Below are 26,337 nucleotides of genomic sequence, written 5' to 3'. Positions count from 1 at the left end.
ACCACACTGAAGTAACAACAGAGGAAGTCCCAGCTGATGGAGAGGAGGTTCAAAAGATCTCACCAAGCTAAGTGAGTGGACAAAAAATGGCAGATGAACTTCAAATATTGACAAGTACAAGGTAACGCATCTGACAAAAAATAACCTCAATTATATGTACAGAATGCTGGCTTCTGAACTAGGCGTTGCAACTCAGGAAAGAGACACTGGATTCATTGTAGATGTTTCTTTTAAAATGTTAGCTCAGTTTGCAGCTGCAATCAAAACAGGCAATAAAATGTTGCACATCATTAAGAAGGGAATTGAAAACAAAATGGAGAACATCATCATGCTATTATACAAATCCACGGTGCGCTCACATCTTGAATACTGTGTGCAGTTCCAGATCTGGCCTATGAGCACCCCTTCTTTACACAAAAATATGGATGTCATCTAGGAGAAAATAGCTTTTCAGGTCTAAACACCAAAGGGGTTTTAACTAAGCAGTGAGTCACATACTGGTGTACTTTGGTCACCTGAATAAGTGGATCTGAGAAAATCTCTTTCATTGGCCATTTCCTTGTAAGAAACTGCAAACAAAGTGGCTGCAGAAAAAAATGAATCCACAGTCTAAAGAAGAAACCATATGTGTGAAGAGAAGAGAAGGGAAAGGATCCTGGCTGATCTATTTAAAAGACTGACAAAATATTAATTAAGAAAACTGAAGCAAGAAAATGCTTGTATGCTTATAGTTGTTTTAGATTTCTAGCTTTCTTATATTAGTTGAAGTAGAGTGTTTGATTTTGGGGACCCTTAAAAGTCTGTGTAGCTGTTGCTTAAATTATCAAAAGTGCCTGAATATGTGGACTGTAAACTCAGAGTGTATTTACAAGCATTACATTTAGGTCGACTTAACCAGGGTCAGGTTGCTCTAAATGTCCAATCATGCAGGTAAGCAGAGGGCTTAAATTGCCCAAAAAATCATGCACGTGATCAAAGCTAGTTCACCTGAGTAGGTAGACTTAGATATAAGAAAGGGTTAACTCAATCTAAGAAAAGTTTAACCTGATCTTGCAAGTGCCTGTACAGATTCTCAGTGCAGCTCTGGGGCTGAGAAAGCAAAGCCACTTGCACAGCTCCAGGGCTCTGCTGTTCCCAGCCTCCCCCCAACCCAACCCTGCCTGGGTTAGTTTTAGCACCCTGACCCCCCCCCACCAACTGGGCAACCCCCACCAACATGGACCTGCTAACCCCCCTGTGGACCTGCTAACTCCCCCAGATCCTGCCCACCTCTCCTCCCACCCCAAGTTACTTACATTGGGCTCCCTGAGCAGCTCCCAGGAGCAGCAAATAGCTGCACATGCTGCTCTTGGTTTAAAATTACATGAAATTAAGCCATATGAATACAGACCAAGTGCAGGGAATGACTATACACCCAGAGTGTACTCCACTTTTATAAGCATAAGAGTGGACTAGAGGTCTGTTTGTTAAGTTCGTTAAGCTTCTGAGGATGATTAGGGTTGGGGGGAATCAGCTCTGGTTCAAGGCATCCAAGGCAGGTAGGCCACAAGGTCCCATTTCTGTAAAGGGATAGCAGTGAAGTGTGCCGGAGAGGCCGAGAAAAAAGTCAATGCTATAGCTTCCTAATATGGGAATCTTTAGAACTGTCAAATTCTACCATTAATAGTATAAGTAAAATAACTATATTTTTCATTACTGTGTATGAAATGTTTTCAAAACTTCTGAATTAACTGAAATTAAATGACCAAAAAAAAATTGGTTTAAAGCTTAAGTTCATACAATTCCCAACAGCATTGCCTAAACATTTTTAGCCATTTTCAATATACAAAAGTCACCTACCATGTAGTAAGATGCCAAGCTAAGATTCTAGAAAAAATTGTATGCATGGAATCATCATCAAATTCATTAATGGTAACTGTATTGAAGTGTCGTAAGAATCGAGGAGTTATTGGGTTTCTGCCACCACCTAAAATTAGAAAGAATTAATATTAAAAATTAAATGCTAAAATTAGTATTAAACTGTGTTCACCATTTTGCTGCTAAACTTCCCAGGTCAGATTCAACCATCCTGATTCACACTGAAACATACCATACTGCAAGTATAGTCCTGGTGACTGCAAGAGAAGCAAAATAAGGTAATGTTCAAGATGAATAAGGGCATCACAGTCAGTCTTTTGCAAGTGGTAATAGCTGTAAAATATGGCCAAATATCTCCTGCTCTAAGAGTGTTTGATATTACTTTAATAGCATCTCTTGTACATAGAAATCTTGCTTTTATAAATGTCATATATATTACAAGCAAATCGAAAAATAATAATCAGTACTATAATACTATTATATTTAAATACTACCCTAATTTGAGCATTGCTGGCTTTAATGGCTAATTTGTGACTTGGACTACACATCCATGCATATAAGTAAGGGAGAGCAATCCCTAACCCCTTGCATACACATATACCCTGAATGGGGTATCTGTGACTCGATTCATGGCAAGAAAGGATAAGCTAGTACTCAGAACAAGTTCCTTTTTTCCAGCAGCAGTTGGGCAGAGAGAGGGTGGCACCTTTCATCCTCACTTTTCATCAAATTATATGTTAGCATTATTTGAGGTTAGCATTATTGAGGTTTAGTGATTACTAGGATGTGGACATTAACACATACACCTTTGTTCAGTGCTTTGACTAAAGGCACAAATGAGTCCATAGGTATGAAAACAATTACATTTGTAACCAAAAGGTTACGTTTTAAAAAAAATACAAACATAAATTATGATTTCTCTTAATAAATGTAGCATTAATAGTGACAGAAATTCTGAAGGTTATTTTAATAGCAGTATCTTTTAGACCCTGCCTTCCCTCTCACTATGACTTACCCTCTGGCTCCAGCTCTAGTTCCAGCTCCAGCTCCACTCCAGCCTGAGGAACAGAGCTTGCAGCTGCATGGCCTGGCTGGGGCTGGAGTAACCATGTGCTCTGTGCCCTGAGCTGGAGTAGGACTGGAGCTGGAACCACAGGTGGAAGATAATGTTGGCGGGGGGCAGGCAAGGGGTGCAGAGGCAGCAGGGGCAGGCAGCAGCTGCAGCTCCGACCCCCATCCTGGGTTGGGGCCAGAATTGGAGCCACAGCAGACTCCCTGACATCCTGCTTATGCACAAATTCAGGACAAGGAGCTTTCCCCCCACAGCTTAAATGGGCGGGGGGGGGGGAACTTGTCTTGGATTTGAGTACACATGGTAACTTCATGTATTCTACAAAGCAGTTATCTGTGAAGAGCCACTAACGTAAATGCTTGACCACAAACAAATGAAGCTGTGTTATTCTTTGAGGCAAAACAGTTAGGAGCAGATCATGTCCCTCCACCAGTTTAGCACCAATGTCAGTGAAGAGCAGGCACACAATTGCCTGAGGGTTCCCCAGCATAAAAAAAATCCCTAGGGCATGTACTGCCAAGATAGAAAGTTCTAACCTTCCATCCTCCCTTCCTGACCAAAGAATAGGGATGTAGCACACAGGACAAGCTACAGCTCAAGTTTTTCCATGTTTCTGCTATCACCAGCCACAGAGTGTGGACTATAACTGCTCAAGAGTATACCAGGAGCCAGTAAAATTTCAAGGAAAACTAAAAATGGCTTATACATTTCAAAGAAAACTAAAAATGGCGTAGGATTGCTTTTGCGTGCCTTCTTGTGCAGCTGAAGAATGGTTGCGTGCAACCACTGTCCATAATTTAAGAAATCTGTAATGTAACAGTTAAGTTGCTTTATGGAACCAGATACCTGACTAACAGTGACTCCCTCCCTAAAAAGATAGACACACATCCCTACTCAAAACAAAGGCACATGCAAAGTGTACATTGGCAAAGCGTTTTCTATAGTTTCTGTTTCTGACAGTTTATGTGAAAGGGAAGCAAGAAAAACAAGAAGAGAGAAAAGGTAGCAAGTTAGAGCTTGAACCAGCACTGGGAGGTATCTGGACTGTGTTGACTGAAAGGCTTTAAAGTTGCATGCAAAGATACTGTGTGTAGACATAAGTAACAACTGAAATGTTTCCTAGTGAATGAGCATAAATGCTTTGAAAAGGAAATGTTTCAGCTGGGGGAAATATGCAAGAGCCCTGTGGTACCTCCTGGTTAGAGTATTTCAAAATTGCCACAGCCATTTCATCCCCCAAGTACTAGAGCAGCAGGGGCCAGGAAACTGGATCTGCATGACAGCCGCAGACTTTCCACACCACTCTCCTTCCCTGCCTATAGAGAGAACTGTGGGATTCCGGAGGACTTATGGGTTCTCCTGTCCCTGTACACACATAACAAGAACTGAAAAGCTTCAAAGTAATACCCGATTTTAAAGAGGTATGATTTTGGAGCACATCCACTACTTTTGTATCAATTCAAAAGGAATGAACATTTGTACAGCTGGCTCTTTGAAACATTTCAAAGGTATTTCAAAGGTGTTACTTCTGTCCACATTTTCTATTGTTTGACTTCAGCTGAGTACAAGGAAACAGATTTCCAGCCAGATGTCTTTACCTAGCTTTCAAATATCCAATGAAATCCTTATTTTATATGATAACTTTTTCTACTACCAAATAAAGCTGAAATTTTTCTGTTCAATATCTCCAAATAGTACAGCTTAGGAAAAGGGGGCACATAGACTCTATGCTATCTGAGGATCCTTCATTACCAAAGAAACTTCCAAATAACCTGTTTAAATAATTTCTGGATGACTGCAGTTTAAGTTCTACTGATGGAGAAGTTCTTTGCCCCAAGTCCTAGCCAGGGAGTTCTCACTGCATTGCGCTTCACAAGTTGCATTCTCTACATCCAATCCCTTTTCCCACATGTGTGCACACAAGCAGGAAAAGTTCACATGCCTCCTACAGTCAGGATTTGGCTTTATGGAGATCCTAAGCATGCAGGACTATTTATTTTAAAGTTATTTTTTGGAGTTTTATTCTCATACAAAAAAAACAAACAAACCTGATTCTCATGTCTTACCTGGAGGTCCCATTGCACACATGATCTGAATATCCACAAGTTTGATCATAGAGCAGTCTTTCAGGTCATACCAATTCCAGTGATCTAGCCACTGACGAAGTAACTCAACAGGAGGTTGAGCACCATAGACCTCTCGTGCTGGCATATTTACATCATCTACAAAAACAACCTGAAAATGGAAATATAAAGAGATTCAAGCCACTCATGCCCAAAATCAAGTTTACTCACATAGGGCATCTATACACATAGAGGGCACTTTAATTAGGATAAAACTCCAAACTCTCTGAGAGCTGAGCTAATTAAAGCATCTGCAGCATCACATGTATTCGGTATCCCGCGTTTCAAAATGGCAGTGGGGGCACATTAATTAAAGCTCGTTTGATGAGCTTTAGTTAAAGCACCCCTGCCACCATTTTAAAACACAGGGACACTGAGTACTTGTGTGTGGCAGGGCACCTTTGGATGCCTGCCACTTTAAGGGTGGAGGTAGGCAGCTGCCAGATGCCTGATGAGGGCAGCCATTTTGAACAAGACACATAAAGATTGCAGCCTGCTGTGGTCAGGGGAGGCAGAAACATCACCTAGCTGAGCTGCAGCAGGAACAACCCTGGAGGTAAGGGCAGGAGCTTATGGGGATGGTTTGGAGGCTCCTGGTCCTGGGCATGACCTAAAACTGCACCCTGCTGGGGAAGGGTGACCTGGTGGGACTCCAGGTGGCGTGGGAGTCCCCAAGAAAAGCCAGGCCAGTTACCACCCCAGCAAAAGGCAAGGAGGGGCACCTTAACCCCAGCCCCCATCTTTGGGTGGGCTTTGGAGGCAGCTGGGGAAGTAGTGGGGGCCAGGTATGCCCACATGTAGGTGCCTGAACCCAGCAGGGATATGAAGTCCCAGAGACCCCAGAGGGGGTAGTATGGAGAACACTGGGAGGCCCTGCAGAGAGTAGGGCTGAAGTGCGAGTATGCTTGAAGGACAGCCCAAGGGGTGCACTGAGTAGGGTCAAATGAGAGTAAACTTGAAGGACAACACAAGGGCCAGCCCCATGAGAAGTTGTGCCCAGTGAGAGGCTTGGGGTAGAATTAGCCCAAGGTTTGGCATAAGGCCGGCCTATGTAGAGATGGGGAACTTGCAGGAACCAGAGGTTCTGTGTGGCAAGGCCAGTATGTGAGTAGCAAAGCCTGATGGCCCAAGAGGGGCCGCTCAAGGAGGAGCTGGGCAGTGGAGTGTGGCCCGGTAATGGGCAGTATGCCAAAGGCCCTGGTGAGAGAGGGGTGGAGTGAAAGAGGCCTCCTGTGAGAGGGGAGGTGGTGTGAATGTGTGTATGTGTGTGGAGCCCAACTTTGGGCTCAGTTTGCTCCAGTCTCAGACTGGCAGTAATATTAATCTGGATGCCATCTGCGAGACATGGGCTGCAGTGTAGGGAAGGTCAGAGCTGCAAATAGCGCCCCCTGGCATCAGGGCAGTAATAGGCAGTCTCCCACACATATCTGTTGTCACTCAAAAAGTTGTAAGTCGAGGACTGCCTGTAGTCTAGTTCGATTCAATGGGAGTACTCAGCAGTGTTCATTTCAAATAAGATAATGCCCAAGCAATAGTGTTAGACAGATAAGCCCTGTGCTTTCAGTGGAGTTACTCAAGACTTTAAGAAGAAATGAAAATCAGGCTTAATAAACCTTAGTCATAGCTGTGACAAGCTAAAGTCAGCAAAACATTTCAAGAAAAAAAATAAAAAATAAGCATTTTTTCCTCATAAATGTATTTAATACTCGTGAAAAATATCAAAATGTGCCCTTGCTTCTCTGTTTATATGCCTTAATCCTGTTTCCAAACAGCAAATTAGGAATTAATTCAAAGCAACAGCAATCTTTAAACCCATTAAATGTGGACTCTCTCCTTTGGGAGGGGTAAAACCGGGTAAATTGTTTTAAAATATAGCATGATTTATGAAGAAATTTTAATTCATTATACCCCTTGAACCAGTTCTGGACACACTATTCACTCAATTCTCTTTCCTGCCTGTCCTCCTCCAACTGGACCAGAATAGCCATGTAGATTCTGTTTGCATATAATTGCACAAATTTCTCCTGTGGATTAGGGTGAGGGAGATGAGGGGATGGAGACTAGAGGGATCTAAATTTAGGAGAATTATAACTCATTTAGATTAAAATTGCATTTAGATTAAAATTGTATTAATTATTTCTCTTCAATTTGAGTTCTGAACACAGTTAAAAAATAAAAGTATTTAGATCTATTTTGTTAAAAAATAGAATTCAGTTACCATTCTCTTCCCAAGAGGAGGTCCAAAAACTCCCTTCCTCCTTTTATCCAGTTTTGACATGATAATATTCTGTGTCTGAGCTGCAGTAGTTTGTGCTGAGAAGTTAATAAGAAGTGGCTTGTAGACATTTTTATTCAAGTGATTTAAAAGAAAATTCTGCAAGGATGGCAAAGAGAAAAAAGATTGAACTAGCTATGTATATAAACCTGATATGTTAAATCATTTCAGTAAATGTCACATGATTACTATTTTATTGTCAGTCATTTTTATACCAACTTCTCAAGTAATTCAGTTTAACAATGATAAGTGATCCCTGAACATTAACATATAGAACTTTTAATTAATGCTATTTAGATAAGTCAACATTCTCAGGATAATGCAAAGCAAATTTTTCAGAAATAGGACACCTACATCATATCACTGACTTTTCATAAAATTTTCTCAGATGAACTATGTAATTATATCACACAAATTTAATTCAAGATTATGTCATTACAGTATAGCATTTTATAATATTAACTTGATCTAATTGATTTAACTTGTATTACTTGCATATGCCTAGTTCCACTTTATACAAAAGGATCCACAAGTATGAACCTTTATGTCATTGGCTTCAATGAAACTTCATGCAGGCTTAACAGCACATGCTTGCAGTTACACTTAGAAGTACCACACTCAGCCTTATTTACTATATTCATTCCAGGAAAGCCAAAAGCCAGACTCTGGAAAAAGCTCCCTCCAGAGGTGGTGAAGTCACCTACCCTGGAGGTTTTCAAGAGGAGACTGAACAGTCACCTCGATGGGGTCACCTAACCCCAGTTGTCTTCCTGCCTAAAGCAGGGCAGGGACTAGACCCAATGATCTGCAAAGTCCCTTCCAGCCCCTAACAATCTATGGCTCTATGAATCTATAAAAAGATGACAAAGGAAATAATCAGAGAGAGGTAGTTAGTAGTGTTAGTCTGAAATCAGGCAGAAGGCAGGGAAGGGTAGCAAGTTAGAGACTAATTCATAAAGAGAAAATAATCAAAACATCATTTTTCTTGAGCATGCTTTAGAAAAGTTTTTAAATCATTAAATTTAGGCCAATTAATCTTAAGGCATGTTTATTATTAACTACATTTTACTTACCATAAAAATAAACAAACATAGAAACAGAATTTTAAGACAATAAAACTAAAGGCCCCTGCAGAAGTGCAGGTAAAGTTGCAATGGGATCTGATATGCAAACTACAGAATCATACTTCCTGCCATGCCACACATGCATGGCAGAAGGAACAACTGTCAAATTGCACATCAGATCCCACTATACTTTATCACAATCCTGGGCTCCCCCTGCACCGGCTCCTGTGGCTGGGAGCCCCCTTGTAGCAAAACCCCGTTTTTTCTTCTTTTTTTTTTTTTTGTATGCATTCCCTCCCCTTCCCCAACCATTTCTGACCTTTTCTCTCCCTCTCTATTCCCTATAGATAAGTATAAGTGAGCTCAGACTTAGGATAAGCCTGAAACATTTTTATTTTGGTAGCAAATTTTTGGTTTTGGATATCCACTGTTTTATATTGCATTATTATTAGGTTTGTACTGATTCTTACTGTTGTATATTGTATTATTATCATTTTTGTATTGATTTTTATTGTTTCATATGGATATTGTATGGTTTAGGCCTATGTTTGTAAGTGAACCAAACTCATATCAACTTTCCATTTTATATGTCAAGCCTCCACCTTCTGTCCTCTGCCTGGGCATCCCATGTTGCAACTGTATGAGTCACGTACCCCTCCCATGTAAATTGGTTCCCGGATGAATGAGAATGATTGGGAATAATTGAAATACAATGGTAGCAGGCCTCTACTGAATGGCCTGTAATGACTGGGCCATCACCTCACATTGATTCATCCAGGAACCATGGACCTCACCCAGGAACAGAGACAAGACCAGCATTTGAAAGACAAAAAACCCTGCAAAACCATCAACTCTCACCATTACAGACACCTGAAACTGCACATCCCTGCATAGAGCACACATGCTCAGTACGCCAGGGTCTGACCCTTGCCTGGGCATGCCTCCTGTCACTAGGGTCACACAAGGTCTGCCCCTATAAAAAGGGACAGTGAAGACAGACCCAGTGGGACGCCCTCTCCATCTGGACCAGCAACATGCCACACCACCTATCCACCCAGAGGCCCTGCCGGTGACCCCCCTCTGGACAACACCTACCGGACAAGGACAACCTTTCCAGCCTGGATAGATAGATATTACCTGCACACCTCCTCCTACAATTAGGACTCTTTTTCTCTCTCTCTGTCTCTCTCTCTCTCCTCCTAGACTTCAGTGGACTTCAGCCCCTGCATCAAGCTTCTCTAACCCCTGCTGCCATTGTGTGTGTGTGCGTGCATGTGCGTGTGTGTGTGTGGGTGCAAGGGAACCAATTTGACATTATGTCACCATCTCCCCGGTTCAATAAAACCACTGTCATTTGCAACCCTGAGTTGGGTCATGTTTTACTGAATCCCAGTCCCTTCCTTATCTTAAATTCCAGCCTCATTCTCCCTCTCTCTCAATTCTAGCCCCCACTCCTCTCCACTAGTTTCCCAATCTCCTCTCAATTCCTGCCTTTTCCCTGTGACTTTCTGCTGCCTTTCTCTGCTTTCCTGCTGCCTTGTCACCTGCTGCTTTTCCTGTGATTTTCTGCTGTCCGTCTCTCTGTTTTCAGGCTTTCCCCGCACCTTCTGTAATCCTCCCCCTGCCCCCTGCAGCTTCCCAGCTCCTCTTAGCTGTCCTGCAGTTTTCTCCAGCAGCTGGAGCCTTTCTCCAGCTTCCAGCACCTACTGCCGCTCCCTGCAACTTCTCTAGCTGCCCCAGAGCCATCCTCTGGCTCCCCACACCCAGAGCCCCTCTTTAACACCCACACTTTCCCTTAGTCCCATTTTTCCTCTCCCCATCTACCTTTTCAGCTCCCCTGTAGCTCTGGCTCCAGTCCCAGACTCCAAGCCGGCATGCTTCCCTATTCTGCAGGCTTTGGGCATTGTCTTTTAATCAATTAACCTAAAGTTACCCCCGAGCATCAGTTCTTCAGCCCAGGCCCTTGTAGTCTACCGGTTCTAATCCCGGTCCTGATAACTTTAACTCCCTACACTTCTACTTTCTTACCTTAACCTTTCCCCAGGTATCCCAAGTACACCAAGCATATACATACATACACATCACAACACCCAACTTAGGAATTCACTTGTGTGTATGCGTAGGTGGGTGGTATGTGTGTGAATTAGTGAATACACATATATATACATATATAGATATCATTGTGTGTGTGGTATATGAATTAGTAATCCACATATGTATATTGAATGTGCAGGGGTTGGTAACTGGTAACTGATTCTGTCTAAATTTGGTGTGTGTAGCATGTATGAGCTTAAACTGGTGATAGGTGTGCATGAACCTAAACTAGTTATTTTGAACGTGCGTGTATCTGAGTGTGTGTGTATATGTGTGTATATATATAAACTTTTATATTTATATTTATATTTAAAAGTTTATATATATAAATAAATAAAGTATGGCATTGTGTGCATGATATATGAATTAGTGCTCTGTGTTTAACTTCTGGGGTGTATAGTGTATGTGCTTGAATTGGTAATAGGTATGCATGTGCCTAGGCTGGCTTGAATGTGTATGTGCCTGAGCTGGTAGTGTGTGTGTGTATGCACCTAATTGATTTGTGTTTTGTATATGTGCAATTGTGTCACACCCTCCTGTCTAACAGCACAATATTGAGATCCTGAGAGTTGGCCTGACCCCTCAGGGCAACACCCTCAGCTGACGGGGCTCCCACCTGCAGAGATGCACCTACCCACATGTTCAATTAATCAAATCATAGGAACCAGCCACAAAGTTATTACACATTTTTTGAGGAATGACTTTGTGGCTTATTCCTTGTTTTATGATGCCATTAATTGCTTTAACATGTGATCAGGTTACAATTTAAGATACAATTAACTGGTTAATCATGCCTGAAGTGTAATGTGTAGCAGGGGCCTAAATGTTGCATCAGTTACAAAACTAACAGTAATATACTAAAATGTTTAAAATCACAGATACATTATGTTCTAATTAAGCAATAAGTTAAGTAAATATTTACTCTGTTCTTAAATATCAAAGTAGGCACTTCACATTATTATAGTAGTTGCCAGTTTTGGGGTACATGAAGTAGTTGAAGGAATGTCTTGCCAGTGCAGGGCAGCACAGTCCAAGGAAAATAGCCAGGGTTTGGCATTGGAATTTATCCTACCCCTCCATCTACAGGCAACATGGGCCCTTATCTGGCATGTGCTGTCCACAGCAGTCTACAATGCCAAGGCCAGATTATGCCTCCAGGCCTACATGTTTTATAGGAATGTACCCTCACAGCAGAAGGCAAGATATTGTCCAAATCTAATAGGCAATTGCTGTGTAACAAAACTCCCCTGAAATACTAATAAACTATTACAAATGCCTGATTACCATGGAGCCCCCTACACAGAAAGTCAAAGTCGCCCTCACTCTGGGATGTACAAGCACAGCTACTAGGAGGTGTCACAGGGCACTACAGTGCCTGCTCCTTTAAGGGCTGAAATTGCCTAGGGAGAGAGCCCTAGCAGTCAGGCAGGAACCCCACAGGTGCAGGTTACTGTGGCAGCAGACCTAAGGAGGGAATTAGCCTGCACCTGCAGCCGGTCAGCTGACCAGAAGAGGCAGGTCCCTGGGCCCAAATAAACCCCAGGGCTGGGACTAGAGTCAGTTCCCTGCCGGCAGCCAAAGGGGAAGGAGCCTCCAGGGAGGAATTGCCCAGAGATGCTACAGCTGCCTGGTATGCTGCACTTAGTGCTAATGGGGATCCAGGAGCTCACCAGGTACCCTTGACTACTAGGCACTTAGTGCCAGGGAAGAAGTTTGACAGGATTGGCATGGTCAAGGAGCCCTAGGGGTATCATAGCCATCCTTGGGGACCCCATTTCATGACAGGAAGCCACACATAACCCACAACAGGTCCCTAGACCCTAGCTGATTGTCACCTGTACATCTGAGCAGCAACACTGCATAGTACTAGTTACTGGTTTACATTTTTTACAAAAGGCTGACAAAACCAAGATTTCCGTTTGATGAATTAGAACTGATTACACCTTTTCTTCATGCAAATGAGGATCCTTTTCCTGTTGTCCAAAGAATATTCTTTTAATAATAAACTGACAAAATTAAAATGAACAAAATACCACTCATCCCTGAAGATGAAGAAAGGAATTATTCTACCTCCAAATAGTGATGAGTCAGTCATTGCAAAATCCTAATAAAATTTGCACTCAGCTACACAGTCTGGCTTATCTCTTAAAGACAGATAAAATAATGGCTGCCTCTAGATGTACTCATTTGTGTTCTAATAAGAATGCTCCAGTGTTGCCTCTCTGTCACGTGTATTAAGCACCCCCCATATTTCAAAATGACTGTGGGGGTGCTTTAACTAAACCTTGTCAAATAAGCTTTAATTAAATCACCCCTGTGGCCATTTTTAAAATGTGGAGGAGGGCCGAATTCATACAACTGTGAGCCGTTTTAATTAGAGTAGCTGTCCAGGAACTGCTCTAATTAAAATGCCCCCCACCACCTCCAAGCACATGTATAAGCAGCCAATGACTACAGGGCCTGTGTGCAGCCCCTGAGCCAAACAGCACGTGGGCTGCACACTGCCAGTTGGACTCCGCTGCCCTACAGTAAATGCTGCCACTTTACCAGGACCGTAAGAAACAATATTTAACCTCCGAGGCTTCCTAAGTGGCTCCTGCTAATTTAGGTAATTGATTCTCCTTGTCTTTAGCCACAATTTCATCTGGAAGACTAGACTGGAGTCTGATGGAGCTACAGTGTAGTACCCCACAACCCCTTAGGATTGTCTTTTAACCCTCACTTAAGGTTGATTACTGAGGTTTTCTACAGGGATAAGAACTAACATCATATTGTTCCCATGGGTTCTTTGCTTATTTGCCTCTTCAAGCACTGCCCACCCCTCCTCTCTCCTCTCTTCCTGCCTTTTGTATTCAAGTTACTCTCCCCATTTGAGAGACTGCTCTGTGCATGTCCTTTCACAGCATCTAATGAAGTGAGCTCCAGGTTACAAAAGCTTAGGTTTTATGAATCTATAATTCAGTTTGTCTATAAATTGCAAATCTGCCCTGCCTTCTGCTTGACCTCAACTACATAGCTCTATAATTTCCTGTCATTTACATGGATAACTTTGCTAGGGAATACAGATTTATTACATTTAAAAAAAAAAGTAGGCAGTTCTTAAGATCAGCAATTCAACTCTAAAAAGATTTCTACTTCTAAATTATTACAAAGTATTTGTAGGTGGAAGACAGGGTAGACATGCACTTTATAGACTGAATCAGAGATACATAAGCTTTTGTAAGCAAGAGCTCACTTCATCAGGTGCTAATTTGCATCAGAAAGCTTATACTCAGTCTGTAAAGTATTCTTAATAATGGAATGGACGAAATACTATACAGCTAGGGTACATATTTCTAATTTATACATTTATTTTTGTGGTTTTTTTAATTACATAAAGGCGAACAAAATCTCTCTCTCTGCCACAAACATAAACCGTCATGAATACTCAGATAGGGATTTTCTGCAATAAATAGTGATAGATTATTGGAAATTTTAATACACTATACATCTGTATTGAAAAAACTTATGCTTTTTTCTGTAGTTTAAAAGTTAACTGTAGAATGAATGCATTTAATTATTTTTCTTTCCCAATACACTGGGGTTTTTTTCAATATCTATAACCTCAATAGTTTGAAAAATCTTGGTTTTCTACCTTGTAAATTTTACACTAACAGATTATATTATTATACGAACAGATTATCAAGAAATCTGAGATTTGACATAGCACTATATAGTATGCAATAGTTTTGTTCTGGCAAAGAACAAATCATAAACTGTTTTGTCGGTCAGGCTCTCTGGTATATCACTAATGAACCTAAACATAATAATTTCAGGTAGAATTTGATGCCTAACATCCCCATTTTACCGGACTCCATGAATTAGAAAAATACTATAGAAATAGTATATTAAAACTTTAAGGGCTACTTCTTCTTATAAGTATCCCTAATAAGAAGGAATACTTGTGCTAAGAATAATAGCAGCAACCAGATACTACAATATAAGTTCTATAAAGCATTTTGGTGATATCAATAAACTATAACAAAAAAACTTTAGGTTGCAAGTCCGAAAAGGACATAAGTAGGTGCTCAACTTTAAAATCAACTGGAATTTACAATGTGCTTTGTTAAGCGGAGCACCTAGATGGAATTTCCGTAATCACATATGTTTTTCATGCATGACACATTAGTATATTACAATTTAAATAATAGACCTATACACTGGATTCCCATCATATCTTCTTTGCAAATCCCACATTCAGATGGCATTCTTACATTTGTATCTCACCACCATTAGGGATGACCACCAAATTTGAAAGTTTGATGAGATGAGATGCAAATCTTTTCTTCCTGTCTTCCCAGTTGCACTGGATAAACAAGGCAGTGGTATTTGAAATTTAATGAAAATGTGGTGAATTGGTCAATCTAAATGTTAAAAAACATAGCACTAGCATTATTCATAGTTTTGCTTCATAATATCCATTCACTGGCTTTTTACTTTGCTTTGATCAACAGTTTTGTCAGTTTATTCCTTACCCTACATATTTTAAACAATAAATAGCTTAAGTTTTAAAACTTACTTACAATAATATAGACACTCTTTCCAGTTCCTGTTGGCCCCACAAATACAGAAGGTTTTTGATGCACTGTCAGCAATTCCATTAGAGCTGAGTATCGAATCGTATCCAGAGTTGGTACAATGATTTCATTAAACATCATATCGCGAGGTATTGGAGGAGCCAATTTGAGTGTTTCTACCCATGGCTCCCATATTCCTGCTCCCTGTTTTAATTTATAAAAAAGTCAAAAATGTAATAATGAAAAGCAAGAAGAAAAGAGATCTGCACTGATACAGGAGACTGTATCTCAAATAAAACTTAAAGGACAATCAGCTATAAAAGTTGTTTCTGTTCTTACTCATATTCATGTGAGTATTGAAAACCAGACTACTCTTAGTGTACTGTAAGAAATTATACTTAACCTGATTTATTCAGAGTACTACAAAATAAAAGTGGGACATAAGAGCAAAGACTGAAAGACAAGGAGGGCGCATCTACACATGATGCTACGTTGCCATAGCAATTCACTACAGGAAAGTAGTGTTGACAGGCAAAAACTGTGATGCTGCAGCTACGTCAACATAGCAACGTGGGCTGTCATAGCACACTGCTACGGCAACATAGCAGCTAAAAATAACCATGCAGCCAGAAAAGTGCAGTATGGGCTGTTACTGTGCTGACATTTAGTACTTTCAATAGGAAGTACTATCTGACGGTGCAGTAACAATGGCACCATACGGCCACGTGTAGACAAGTCTGGATTGTCTTAAGTAAAACAAATATACATTTTGAACTTCCTGACTAAACTTATCATTTAAGAAGCATATTTTTCTTTCTAAGCTCTTCCCTTCAACTCAACCCACCAAAAGCTGTGATGTGCCATCAACTGATCACTAGCAGTGACCATTAGCAGCTTGATGGAATAAACACATAACTCTAAAATAATTTCATATCGTAGTCTCTCTTTAGAGAAAAATTTCAGCTTGTTCTAAATTATATCCAACTCAACTCCAGATTATCAGGTTGGTTTGAATATGGAAAGAAGCCATTAATGAAATGAAAATCATTATCATTCTGCTGCATAGTTCTCTCCTCATTCATCATTAAGCAGAAGTACTGAGCAGTGGATCACAGAAGCAAAGGATAAGCAGAAAAACAATAGGCAGAAAAAGTTGTTTTCCCCATATAGAGCAAAAACTACCAAAAGACCTATCTGATGCTTCCACAATGGGGAAAGTTTAGACAAATTCCAGGATCTACTTTTCAGGTAACTAGGATGGTTGCTTTGCACAGAGGATGAAAAAGCTGACCGTTCCTTGACTGAATGAGCTCCCAACCTGAGCATGTTATTTTAAGACCGTGGTTCTCAACCTTTTTACACTCAATATACCCCTCGTCAGACTTAAGACACATAACTACTGCTAAAGAGATGCTGTACTAGAGAAATTAGAACCTCAGTACTCCAATGGATCCTAACGCAGAAGAGGGAGAGAGAACCTAGAGAGTGAAATAAAGTTATAACTTTACAAATCAAAGTGAAAAAGTTGTGTAACAAAGTGGATAGGAGAAACTATACCAAAAGCTGGAATTTCTGCCACCAAAGGAATTCAGCTGTTGTAAACTGAAGTACTGAAACCTCCAGCAACAACACTGACCATCTCTGACTTCTACAGGTGGAATACATTGCCCATTAGCGATGAAAAAAATTGTGCAGGAGAAATGAATTATAGTAGTACTAACATCATATAATATTCAAAAAAGATCACTTTGGAATGGGTGGTCAATTTGTTTTGTAATCCTTACCTTTTTAACAAATCGATAATCATAAATTGTTCCCTCTGTGGGAAATGGGACTGTGAAGGCCTTTGAAGCTGGCTGATCAATACTGCTCAACAATTTATAACGTTCTCTTGTCTCATCACTAATCGGTCCATCAAGGATTTCTCGCACAAGCTTATCAAATTTTAGTCGATCGTCCTCCTTACAGCTAGCTCCCACAGACCAAGTCAATGAAAACAAAAAAATACCCTAGCATTGAGAAAAAAGAAATATAAAATATCAGTAGTTGTGTGTTTACAATATACCTATTTTTTGTTCATTGAAATCAATGAGCTGCCATGGAAGTAGACTAAGCCAAATATTAACATACAGAAGTAATGAAATATGACAGTAAGTTAAATAAACAGATATAATATTACACTTATGATCTCTTCTAATGGTTTACAGCACCCTGAAAATCCTGTTATATCAACATGTGATCTTATTTATTGATTCTATTTAAGAAGGCTATTCACTTCTTTATTTGCTGAATGCCAACAGCTGAAAAAAATATAGAGAGGCTTAGACTCCTATCCAAGGCTCACATTCTTACAGAAATAATGCAATACAGAAATATAAACATGACCCCTAAGCATATACGTAGCTTGCAGAAATGGGACCTTAACTGGTGCAAAGTGGCCTAAGAACAAACATACACTCCTCAACAGGACCATCCTCATAATGAAGACTGGAAGTAAGAGAATAGCAAGAAACTGTCCCTCCACAGGTACCTGGCTGTATATTACCCATCTGGGTAAGGTTAAAATCTAGGACAGATGTTGACCCATTTTGGGGGGAGGTTAGGGAGGCACATGGGGAAGGTCAGGGATTTCTATATGGAGGTAACAGCTTCCTGCTTCTTCTGACCTGACTACTAGAAAGTTTCCCCAAAAGGTTAACTCTATATCTATAATTGCAAAAGATGGAAATTGATATAACAGACCTTTTTTTCCTAGAGCAAGTGCTTTTGGAGTATGTAACTCACTGTCCCCTTATAAATACAACAGACTCCCTGGTTACATAAGAAATAGTTTAAGTGTTTTCTTGGGTTGCCCTTCCTTCAGAAATACTAATATACCAGGTAAACTAACAAATGCTAAAACAGGTGTGGACAAATTTCCAAGTGAAACCTCTCACATCTCTTTCTACCACTTCCAAAGTAAAGGTCTAGTGGAAATCATAGACTTTCAGAAAAGTAAGGCTGGAAGAGACCTCAGGAGTTCATCTAGTTCAAACTTTTACTCCATGATTAAATTTCAGTGAGCCTGTGTTCACCACCTACCTGGCACCGGCCATTAACAGCTGCCTGGGGGGGAGACTGTGTTGGGGTGGACTTTTTATTCAAACCCTAATAGGTGGGACCAGGACATTGAGAGCTGAACCTGACTGGACAATCCTGACCTGCTGAGCATGGGCAAATTCAGCCCAATTGCTGGCTTCTTGGCTCAGGTAATTGTGTCTTTTTGTGGATTGTGTTATTGTTTGCAATGGTATGGGTGGAGGTGTAAAGAGAAGGAGGAGCCCCTTAAACACCCAAGTGGACCCAAGGACAGAGGCCATCAGCACATTCCAGCTCCTGAACAGTTAAACATACCATCAAGTCATGGCAGGAAAGAGTGTCATCCATCAGAAATTGCAGACAGCCACGTCCCTGGGCCACCTTTCCAATGGCACATCCACATTGACTGCCACAAAGGTACAGGCCCTGGCCCTACTGGATAAATACTCAACATGCTCCTAGTCTTGTCTCTTGCAGCCATAGAAAAAAGTCCATCTCCATCCTCCTTATAAACACCCTTCAGGAATTTGAAGACTGTTTTCAAATCCCACCTTAGTCTCCTCTTTTTCAGACTAAATAATCCTAGTTCTTTCAGCCTTTCTTCATAAGTCATGCTTCCCAGGCCTCTAATGATTTTCATTGCCCTCCATTGGACTCTCTAATTTGGCTATATCTTTCTAGAAGTGTGGAACCCAAAAGTGGACACAGTACTCCAGGTGAAGCCTTACCAATGCTAAATAGAGTAGAAGGCTCACTTCACTTGATTTGCAAGTGACGCTCCTATTAATACAATGCAGTATGCTACTGATGTTTTTTGCAACAAGAGTACGCTATTGGCTCATATTTAGCGTATGATCCCCTGCAATCCTGAGGTCCTTTTCTATAGTACTGCAACCTAGCCAATCAACCCCCAGCCTGTATTTGTGCATGCAACTGTTCCATCCTAAGTGCAAGACTTTTCTATGATTTTATGATTCTTGAAGCTCAGAATCTTTTTTACGAAGAATGATAAAACATTCAATTGCTGTAAAACTTGCTAACAGCCTATTTCAGTAAATCAAACATAGATTAAAATAGGTATTAATTAAAAAGTAGATAGTAAGCAAATGACAATACTTTCTAAACATAATTTACAAGAAGTTTATTGTAACGATCAAATACTTTAAGTTTTATTACTTAAGAGCCTGTTCATGGCTGTAAAGTCCACCTTGAGCTTTACAATTCTCTGTGTTAAAAATACTGCCTACCTCAAGCCATGAGAAAATGTCACGTTCACTCATAGCTTTAATTTTGGCTTCATCAGCAAATTCATCCATCATACAATCCATTAGATTCATTAAGGATCTGACTAAGTTTGCATCTGAAGTAGGAGATAATTCCTGAAATAAAAGAAAAACATTCTCTATAAAATATATATTAAATTAATTGACAAGAAGTCACAATATATTTATTACTTATTATAAAGACAATGATATTCCCGTAGACTCCATGTCAAACATACATTTTGGAGCAAAATTAAATAATTAAACATATAAACAAAAGAGTCTCCATACAGCAGGGCCCTGACTATACTTTGGTTAAAATTACTAAACTTTAACTTGATAATTTTGAAATTATTTCCTTTTCAGTTAATATTATTCATATATTTGAACAAAAATTCTCTTTATCCTACCTTTGTACATTTTCTAATAAACTCAAGAGAAAGTGGAACCATTCGATCAAACAAGCCTATTATAAATTCTTTATATATAGCGCTTAGCCCAGATGGCATCAGATTTAGCCATGACATCATCAGTGGCCTCCAGCCTAACATGTGAGGTTCCATATAGATCATGCCACACCTGGAAACCTGCAAAAAAGTATAATGGTTAGCTTGTGTGGCCTCTGCATGTGCTGTGTGCAGACTTTTTTTCCTGCTGCAAGAGCCTTAAAATAATATTTAGTATTGTACCACTTAGATTCTGAAGTTCTTAGTAGTTGGTGATAATTATACTATCTTAAATATAAAAATGCATTGCCCCTGGTTTGTCAGTGTCCCTCTGAGAAAGATGGAAAGCATAATTCAAACTCAGCTAGACCACTGAACAACTGACTTTCCTGGGATGGCAGGTGGAATCAGGAAGATTTTCTTCTTCAACAGACTTGGACCCCAATACCTAGTTTACAGCTGCTACTAGGATTTAGCACTGCACATTTAGGGCACATCCAAACAAGCGTGCACATGCATTTTTCTGGGGACAAATAGCAGTGGCACATAGCAATGCTACTGCTATTTGTCCCTGGGGAACGCCCATGCATCACACTCTGGTGCACACTCTTGCCACAGGTGGGGTAGGTGAGGCTGGGGCCACCATGTGGGCTAGCCCCAGAAGTGAGACAGTGGCTCCTGGGGGCTTTCCACGGCTCCAGCATTGGCAATTCAGCAGCAGGGAGCCTGGCCAGCAGCTGGAGCTGGTTTTGGGCAGCACATGTTGCCACCATGTGCACCACCCTGCTTTTTTCTCCCAGTATCAAACCCCTCCTCCCCACCCCCATGATGCAAATTATTTGGGAATTTCTGCATGTGGGGCATGTGCTGTGTGCATCTGGACACACCCTTAGTGTTTATATTTTTATTCAATATTATGGCAATTTTAAGGTAAGTTCCTATCTTGCATGAGTGCCCTATATATTTTGTTGCTATCTGAGATGCAGCTGATTGCCATTTAGGATGAAAAAGGAGTTTTTACTCTGCTGCAGACAGGCCCTGAAATTGAAGGTCACACTTTCCACTAAACAACATAATAGGTATAAATAAACTGTGAAGAAGAAGAATAGTGATTGTTAATTTTACCAGAATTTGCTTGGTAGTTAATTTAAATTCTTCCTTTACAGTGCTTCCTTTTCCTTGTCAGAACTTTGAAGTCCTTTATGATTATAGGATCTGCTGGGTGGTCTGCATAACACCTCAAATAGCATTCTAAGACTCTTATTAAAAAATTTAAGTCTAAATTTTAAGTCTAAAAGGAATAGCTACAAAATGTTTTATTTAAAAATAAGTTGCAAGAATATAAACTGTAATAGCAAATATTGTTAATTCAATGCATTGCAAATGAACTGGAAAAGAAACTGTTTTCAATTCTGAATAATGAATATGTATAATGTAATCTTTCAAAGATAGATACTTACAGTAGCAGGGGAAGCAACTTCTAAATCCATTGGTTCAAAAATAAGGCTCATTTGTGGTGACATCTGGATGATCTCTCCACTCATAAGACATAGCTTCTTGTTATCATCCAGTACTGTATTCATATTCTCAATCCATACTGCATCTACTGGTCCATCAAAAATCAACCATTTCCTATCTGGTGTCTTGTTTACAGAAAATAATTTTGATCAGAAAACTCAAATTTCAGTAAACTAAGTTTAGTCCAAAGAAATATATTAGAACTATTATATTTCCAGCAGTGTATAACATATTAACTATATAGATTTAGGGAAGCATAAAGTAAGGACCCAGCTTTGCAAATACTTTTACAGGATTAATACTCAATGATAATGTCCTACTTTAGAAAAGTAAGGTAATCTTGTCTCATGAGTCCAATCTACTTTTGATTGCAGTCTGGTTGTTCAGGGTATGGTAAGCTGCCATAAATACTCAGTATGTGCACCAGGTGTATTCTATTACAAATTGTGCATACAAGATGCACTAAAGCCCATGTTATTAATACTGTAGAATTTATTTACACCTACATCACAAAATACTTGTTTGTACTTACAACAGAAGAAGCAAATGCTCTAAAGCTCACTGCGAGGATGCCATCAGACCATTCATGCGAGACTGGATCAAATTGTCCATAAAGCTGACCCATGGTTATAGACTTAGGATTTATAACAGTAATCTGAACCTTGTTTTCCTCCATCAACCCCTAGACATAAAATATATATACATATATTTGACTTTTACAGAATATATCCTTTATAGTATCACGTATTTACTTTGACTTCTCCTCTTATACATTAGTAAATCTTCTTAAAGCACTAGTAAGATTGGAAAAAATTATTATCTATGTAAATTAAACTCTAAAAATATTTTGAAGTAACTTACAGAAAAATATATTAATTGTATGAAAAGAAGCTGGTAGTCAAGTTTTGTTGCAAATAATATCTTGATACATGAAATTTAAATATAATAATATTTCTTTAAGAAATTAAGCAATGGATGTAAACAGGGGAGTCAAGAAATCCAAAATCTGTATGATCTTAAACAAATCCCTTTGCCTTTTTGTGACATGGTTTTCTGATCTATACAAAAAGAATAATAGTGTTCTCTATTGTAATGTGCAGTGAAACAGAAAAGTGCTGGGTAAAAGTTCATAATTATTCTCATTTTAAGCATATAAAGAATTCTAATTTTAGTTTTGATTAAGCTAATTCTTTTCTTCAGTCCCTGTAAAATAAACAGACATTTCATTCTATGTGTTTTTTTGTAAATCTGAAGTAGCTAGGAACCACTATTCCATAAGAATAAATGGCAATCAAAAGTACTAAGTCTCACAATCTTGTTATATCTTGATACTGTAGAAACATGGGTTCTTTGATTACGGGAAACTTATGCCTCATTCCAACAGTAGTCCAGCAGTATCTATTCTGAGGAATCTTTCTGAATCTGAAGTCAGAGATAAGCAGTCGGGCATTCATTTACAGTTAAGTATTTTAACTGCTCTCCCCCTTTTGGATATATGTACCTTTCTTTATCTTACTGTATGAAAAGTAAAGTGTGGAAATTCTTATAACACTGTTTCAAACAAGGCTGATTACGTCTCTATGTATGTATGATTATATCTCCTCTTTTCTGACAATCTCTACTGAGCTATAACTTACCCTGACACTTTATTTTACTTCCCCAAGCAAGTATTGAGAGGGAGTTATGTTTATGGCTGTGTACACACATTCAAATAATCTAGATGGCTGTGTACACACATTCAAATAATCTAGAATTCTCCCAGCTTTGTTATCCTGGTAGAAAAACTTACCTGGAGATGCCTGAACAGACATTTGAGTGCTTGGCCCTTGAAGAACAGAAAGCATGCACTGTTAACACTGCACAGCTAGGGAGTCCCTGTACATACATCTCAGAGTGTTCTTCAAGGATCCTTCAGTCCCTCCAGAGACATATGGTAGTAGTGCACACAGCAGCCTTGATTGGCTGACCAAGACTGCTCAGGGTCAGCCAGTGTCCCCCTGCAGTATAATGTGATACTCTCTGGGGGTGGGAGGAGGGAAGCAAAGCCCCCTGGAATTCTAAAGGTCTGTGCTGTGGCTTCTCTCAAAAGAGAATGCGTACATAGATACGCTCTCCCAAGGGCATCATGCTGGGCTATGGGCAGACAGGTCTGGGGGTCACCCAGGGTTAGGAGGAGCAGCCAAGATCCAAGGGGAGTGTGCAGAGTCTGAGTGTAGAGAAGCCAGAACCCAGAAGATCTGCATGGGGAACAAAGAGATACAGAGGGTCAGGCAGAGCACAAGGTCAGGAGGCTAGCCAGGTCAGGTATCCAGGGGATCAAACCACAGTCAAGTCAGGGACTCAGGGTCCATGGACAAGCTGGGTTGGGTATTCAGAAAATCCAACAGAGTGCCAGTAGCAGCCCAAGCCAAGGGTGCGGACACCGAGGTGTAAAGCTGAGTCTTGCTGCCCACACACTTCCTTTTCCAGGTCAGGGAGTACTACTGGAAGAGGTGTAGGGTCACCTGACCCTGGCTAACCACTCCAGTGGCAAGAAATGTGTGTGTGGCTCAGCTCAGATGTAGGGTTCTGGCTACCTGAGTTGCCCCAGTGTGCTTCTAAGGAGGTAGCAGACCAGAATAAGTGCCCATACCATGCAGGCTAAGGCCCCATGTTCAGGGGTAAGGCCAAAAAAGGGAATGATTTAAACCTAGTCATTTCCAATTTATTTTTCTCCTGCAGAGGCCATTTTTGTTCTGGGAGAAAAATGCTGAACACTTGTGGCTTCCCCTGGGAGAGCAGCAGCTCACCAAGGAGAAACTGCATGTCTATACATGGTCTAAGTCAACACAAACCCTAAAGGACAAGTCTACTAAGTAAAAAAAAATAAAATAAAATCAACGGACCATCTCCATAGAGAGGCCAAACTCATAATTATATCCATGTGAAGAGCAAACATGTAATGATAACATTATAAAATATCAGTAGTATAATTTAATTACAACAATACAGGTATGAAAACTCAGTCTTTCTTGAGTATTAATCATCATCATCAATGCTCAAGAAACAGCATCTGAATCTAGATTTTGAGTTTGGACATAAAAAACGAATTCTTTATTGGATAATTATCTGTTAGCCAACTTCTTTCTCATTCATCAGAAATAGGTAATATCTCCCACCTATAAAATTCAGGAATGGTCCAATGCTGTTGATGAAGACTCCTAGATTAAGACACTCCCCACCTCCCCGTGATTTCAGATAGGGTAAAAAAGTTCCTAGAAAGCAGATCCAACAATTACCATAAGAAAAAAACATATTGAAAATATGATTATTATCCTTAAGGTAATTCCTTTAGAGAAAAATTCCAGTCTGTATTCTGGTTATTTAAAAGACTGTCAGGGTGGGTAGAAAGAGAAGAGAAATTGCTAACAAAGAAAATTATCAGGTAAGAGATTTCTCACTCTGCTGCACAGCTTCTTTCTTCATTCATCATTAAAAAGAAGTATTGAACAGTGATTCACAGAAGTAGGGGGCAAAGGATAAAGAAGAACCTTAATAAATATTATGGTAGAATAACAAGCTTATAAAGGCAAACAAACTGTGTAGCAGTTTCAAAAGGATGCAAAGTAATCAAAATTTACTTTGGTGATCAGAGAAAATAAAAGATCAGGTTTGTGTAACATATCATTTAGACTAACTCAAACAGTTACTGATACTCAGTTTAGAAGTTTGACTTGTCTGAGTAAAGAAAACCATGAGGACTGTTACCTACCTCTTAAAGGTGCTTCATTGCAGGTTTCTAGCCAACGAACATGGAGGCATTTTAGTGTAACTGAGATCACCAGTACGGTAATTATTCATTTTATACTACAAACGTGTCTGGAGACCATGATCCCATTATGGTAAACATAATACATATAAAATGAAAGTCCACTAGCCAGAGAGTTTCTTTTTCTTGTAATACAAAGAAAGAAATTTGACCAGATACATTGAGATTTCCTGATTGAGTTCTTTCTAGATTCCATAATGTATTGATGAAGACAATGGAGGCATACTGGACTGTATGGCTTTTCTAATGCCCAGGCTGTCAGTTTTAGGCAGTCCAAGTCTTTGAGAGTAAAAATCTAGATTGCCTGGATTAAATTCCAGATGCACCTCCTCTGCTTTCAGTTGCAGAATGAAGCCTACATCTTATTTCAGTTATGTCATGGGAGGGATACCTGAAAAGGGACAGGGAAGGAACATACTAGGATTCCACTGAAATGAAATAAACACCTATTCTTTATTATTTATTCTATATCAGTCCATACTGGATCAGCACCAATAAAAGGAAAATTGACATTATTGGCAATCAGCTTCTAGTTGCTCAGGCTCACATGGCAAATTTGCAGTGCGATGAACAGTTGCATGTGTGCTACATGAAGTTTGCGGCACCTCAAACATTTCTGAAGCACAACAAACTGCATGTGTGTGCTCATCTGGACATGAGCACACATATGCAGTGTGCTCCTATGACATAGCATTCCTATGAGATGAATGCAGAGTGCCCTGCAAAGGAAAAGGAGCAGAGGGCTTCTCATACAGGAAAATCTTCTGCTGCTTTGGTGGTTCTGTCAACTACCATGGGTTATAGCCATAATATGCCTCTCTGATGAAGCTTTAGGATCCAGTCTGTCTTTTCTTGGGGGAGGACGGGGGTCTGGTATATGTATATCCAACAAGCAGATACTGTAGTAGATATCAAATCCTTTACTGAACTCAAGATTTCATCAGTTCAGATACTAAATAAACCACAAAATTCAGATGGAAAGTCCTTGATTGCTTTTGGTATTACAGAAGATTGCAGTCATGAAGCCCTGAATATTTCAATAAAGTGGACAATGAGCAGCCTGCAGAGATATTCAGCTCATCCTTCAGATACTAGAAATCTTAGGTCCTCCTTTTTAATCTTGCAGAAGCTTCTCATTGAATGTATCACCTTGTACCAGATTAGATCAGGGCTGTATAACTAGT

General features: G+C 39.9%; 1 protein-coding gene across 1 annotated transcript in view; it reads right to left on the bottom strand.

Moving 5' to 3' along the window:
* The window catches only part of DNAH7 (dynein axonemal heavy chain 7), a 217,336-nt gene that overhangs the window by 74,569 nt on the left and 116,430 nt on the right, over positions 1–26,337 (bottom strand). The window contains exons 30-38 of the mRNA XM_019492106.2: positions 21,878–22,027; positions 21,288–21,470; positions 19,792–19,968; positions 19,367–19,498; positions 16,826–17,050; positions 15,048–15,245; positions 7,271–7,426; positions 4,996–5,164; positions 1,840–1,966 (exon numbers count right to left, since the gene is read on the bottom strand). Of these exons, the coding sequence (XP_019347651.1) occupies positions 1,840–1,966; positions 4,996–5,164; positions 7,271–7,426; positions 15,048–15,245; positions 16,826–17,050; positions 19,367–19,498; positions 19,792–19,968; positions 21,288–21,470; positions 21,878–22,027 (1,517 nt within the window). The remainder of the gene's footprint in view (positions 1–1,839; positions 1,967–4,995; positions 5,165–7,270; positions 7,427–15,047; positions 15,246–16,825; positions 17,051–19,366; positions 19,499–19,791; positions 19,969–21,287; positions 21,471–21,877; positions 22,028–26,337) is intronic.

The sequence above is a fragment of the Alligator mississippiensis genome, chromosome 4 (assembly GCF_030867095.1).
Source record: "Alligator mississippiensis isolate rAllMis1 chromosome 4, rAllMis1, whole genome shotgun sequence".
Taxonomy (NCBI): domain Eukaryota; kingdom Metazoa; phylum Chordata; order Crocodylia; family Alligatoridae; genus Alligator; species Alligator mississippiensis.
This window is presented reverse-complemented; position numbering and strand designations above follow the sequence as displayed.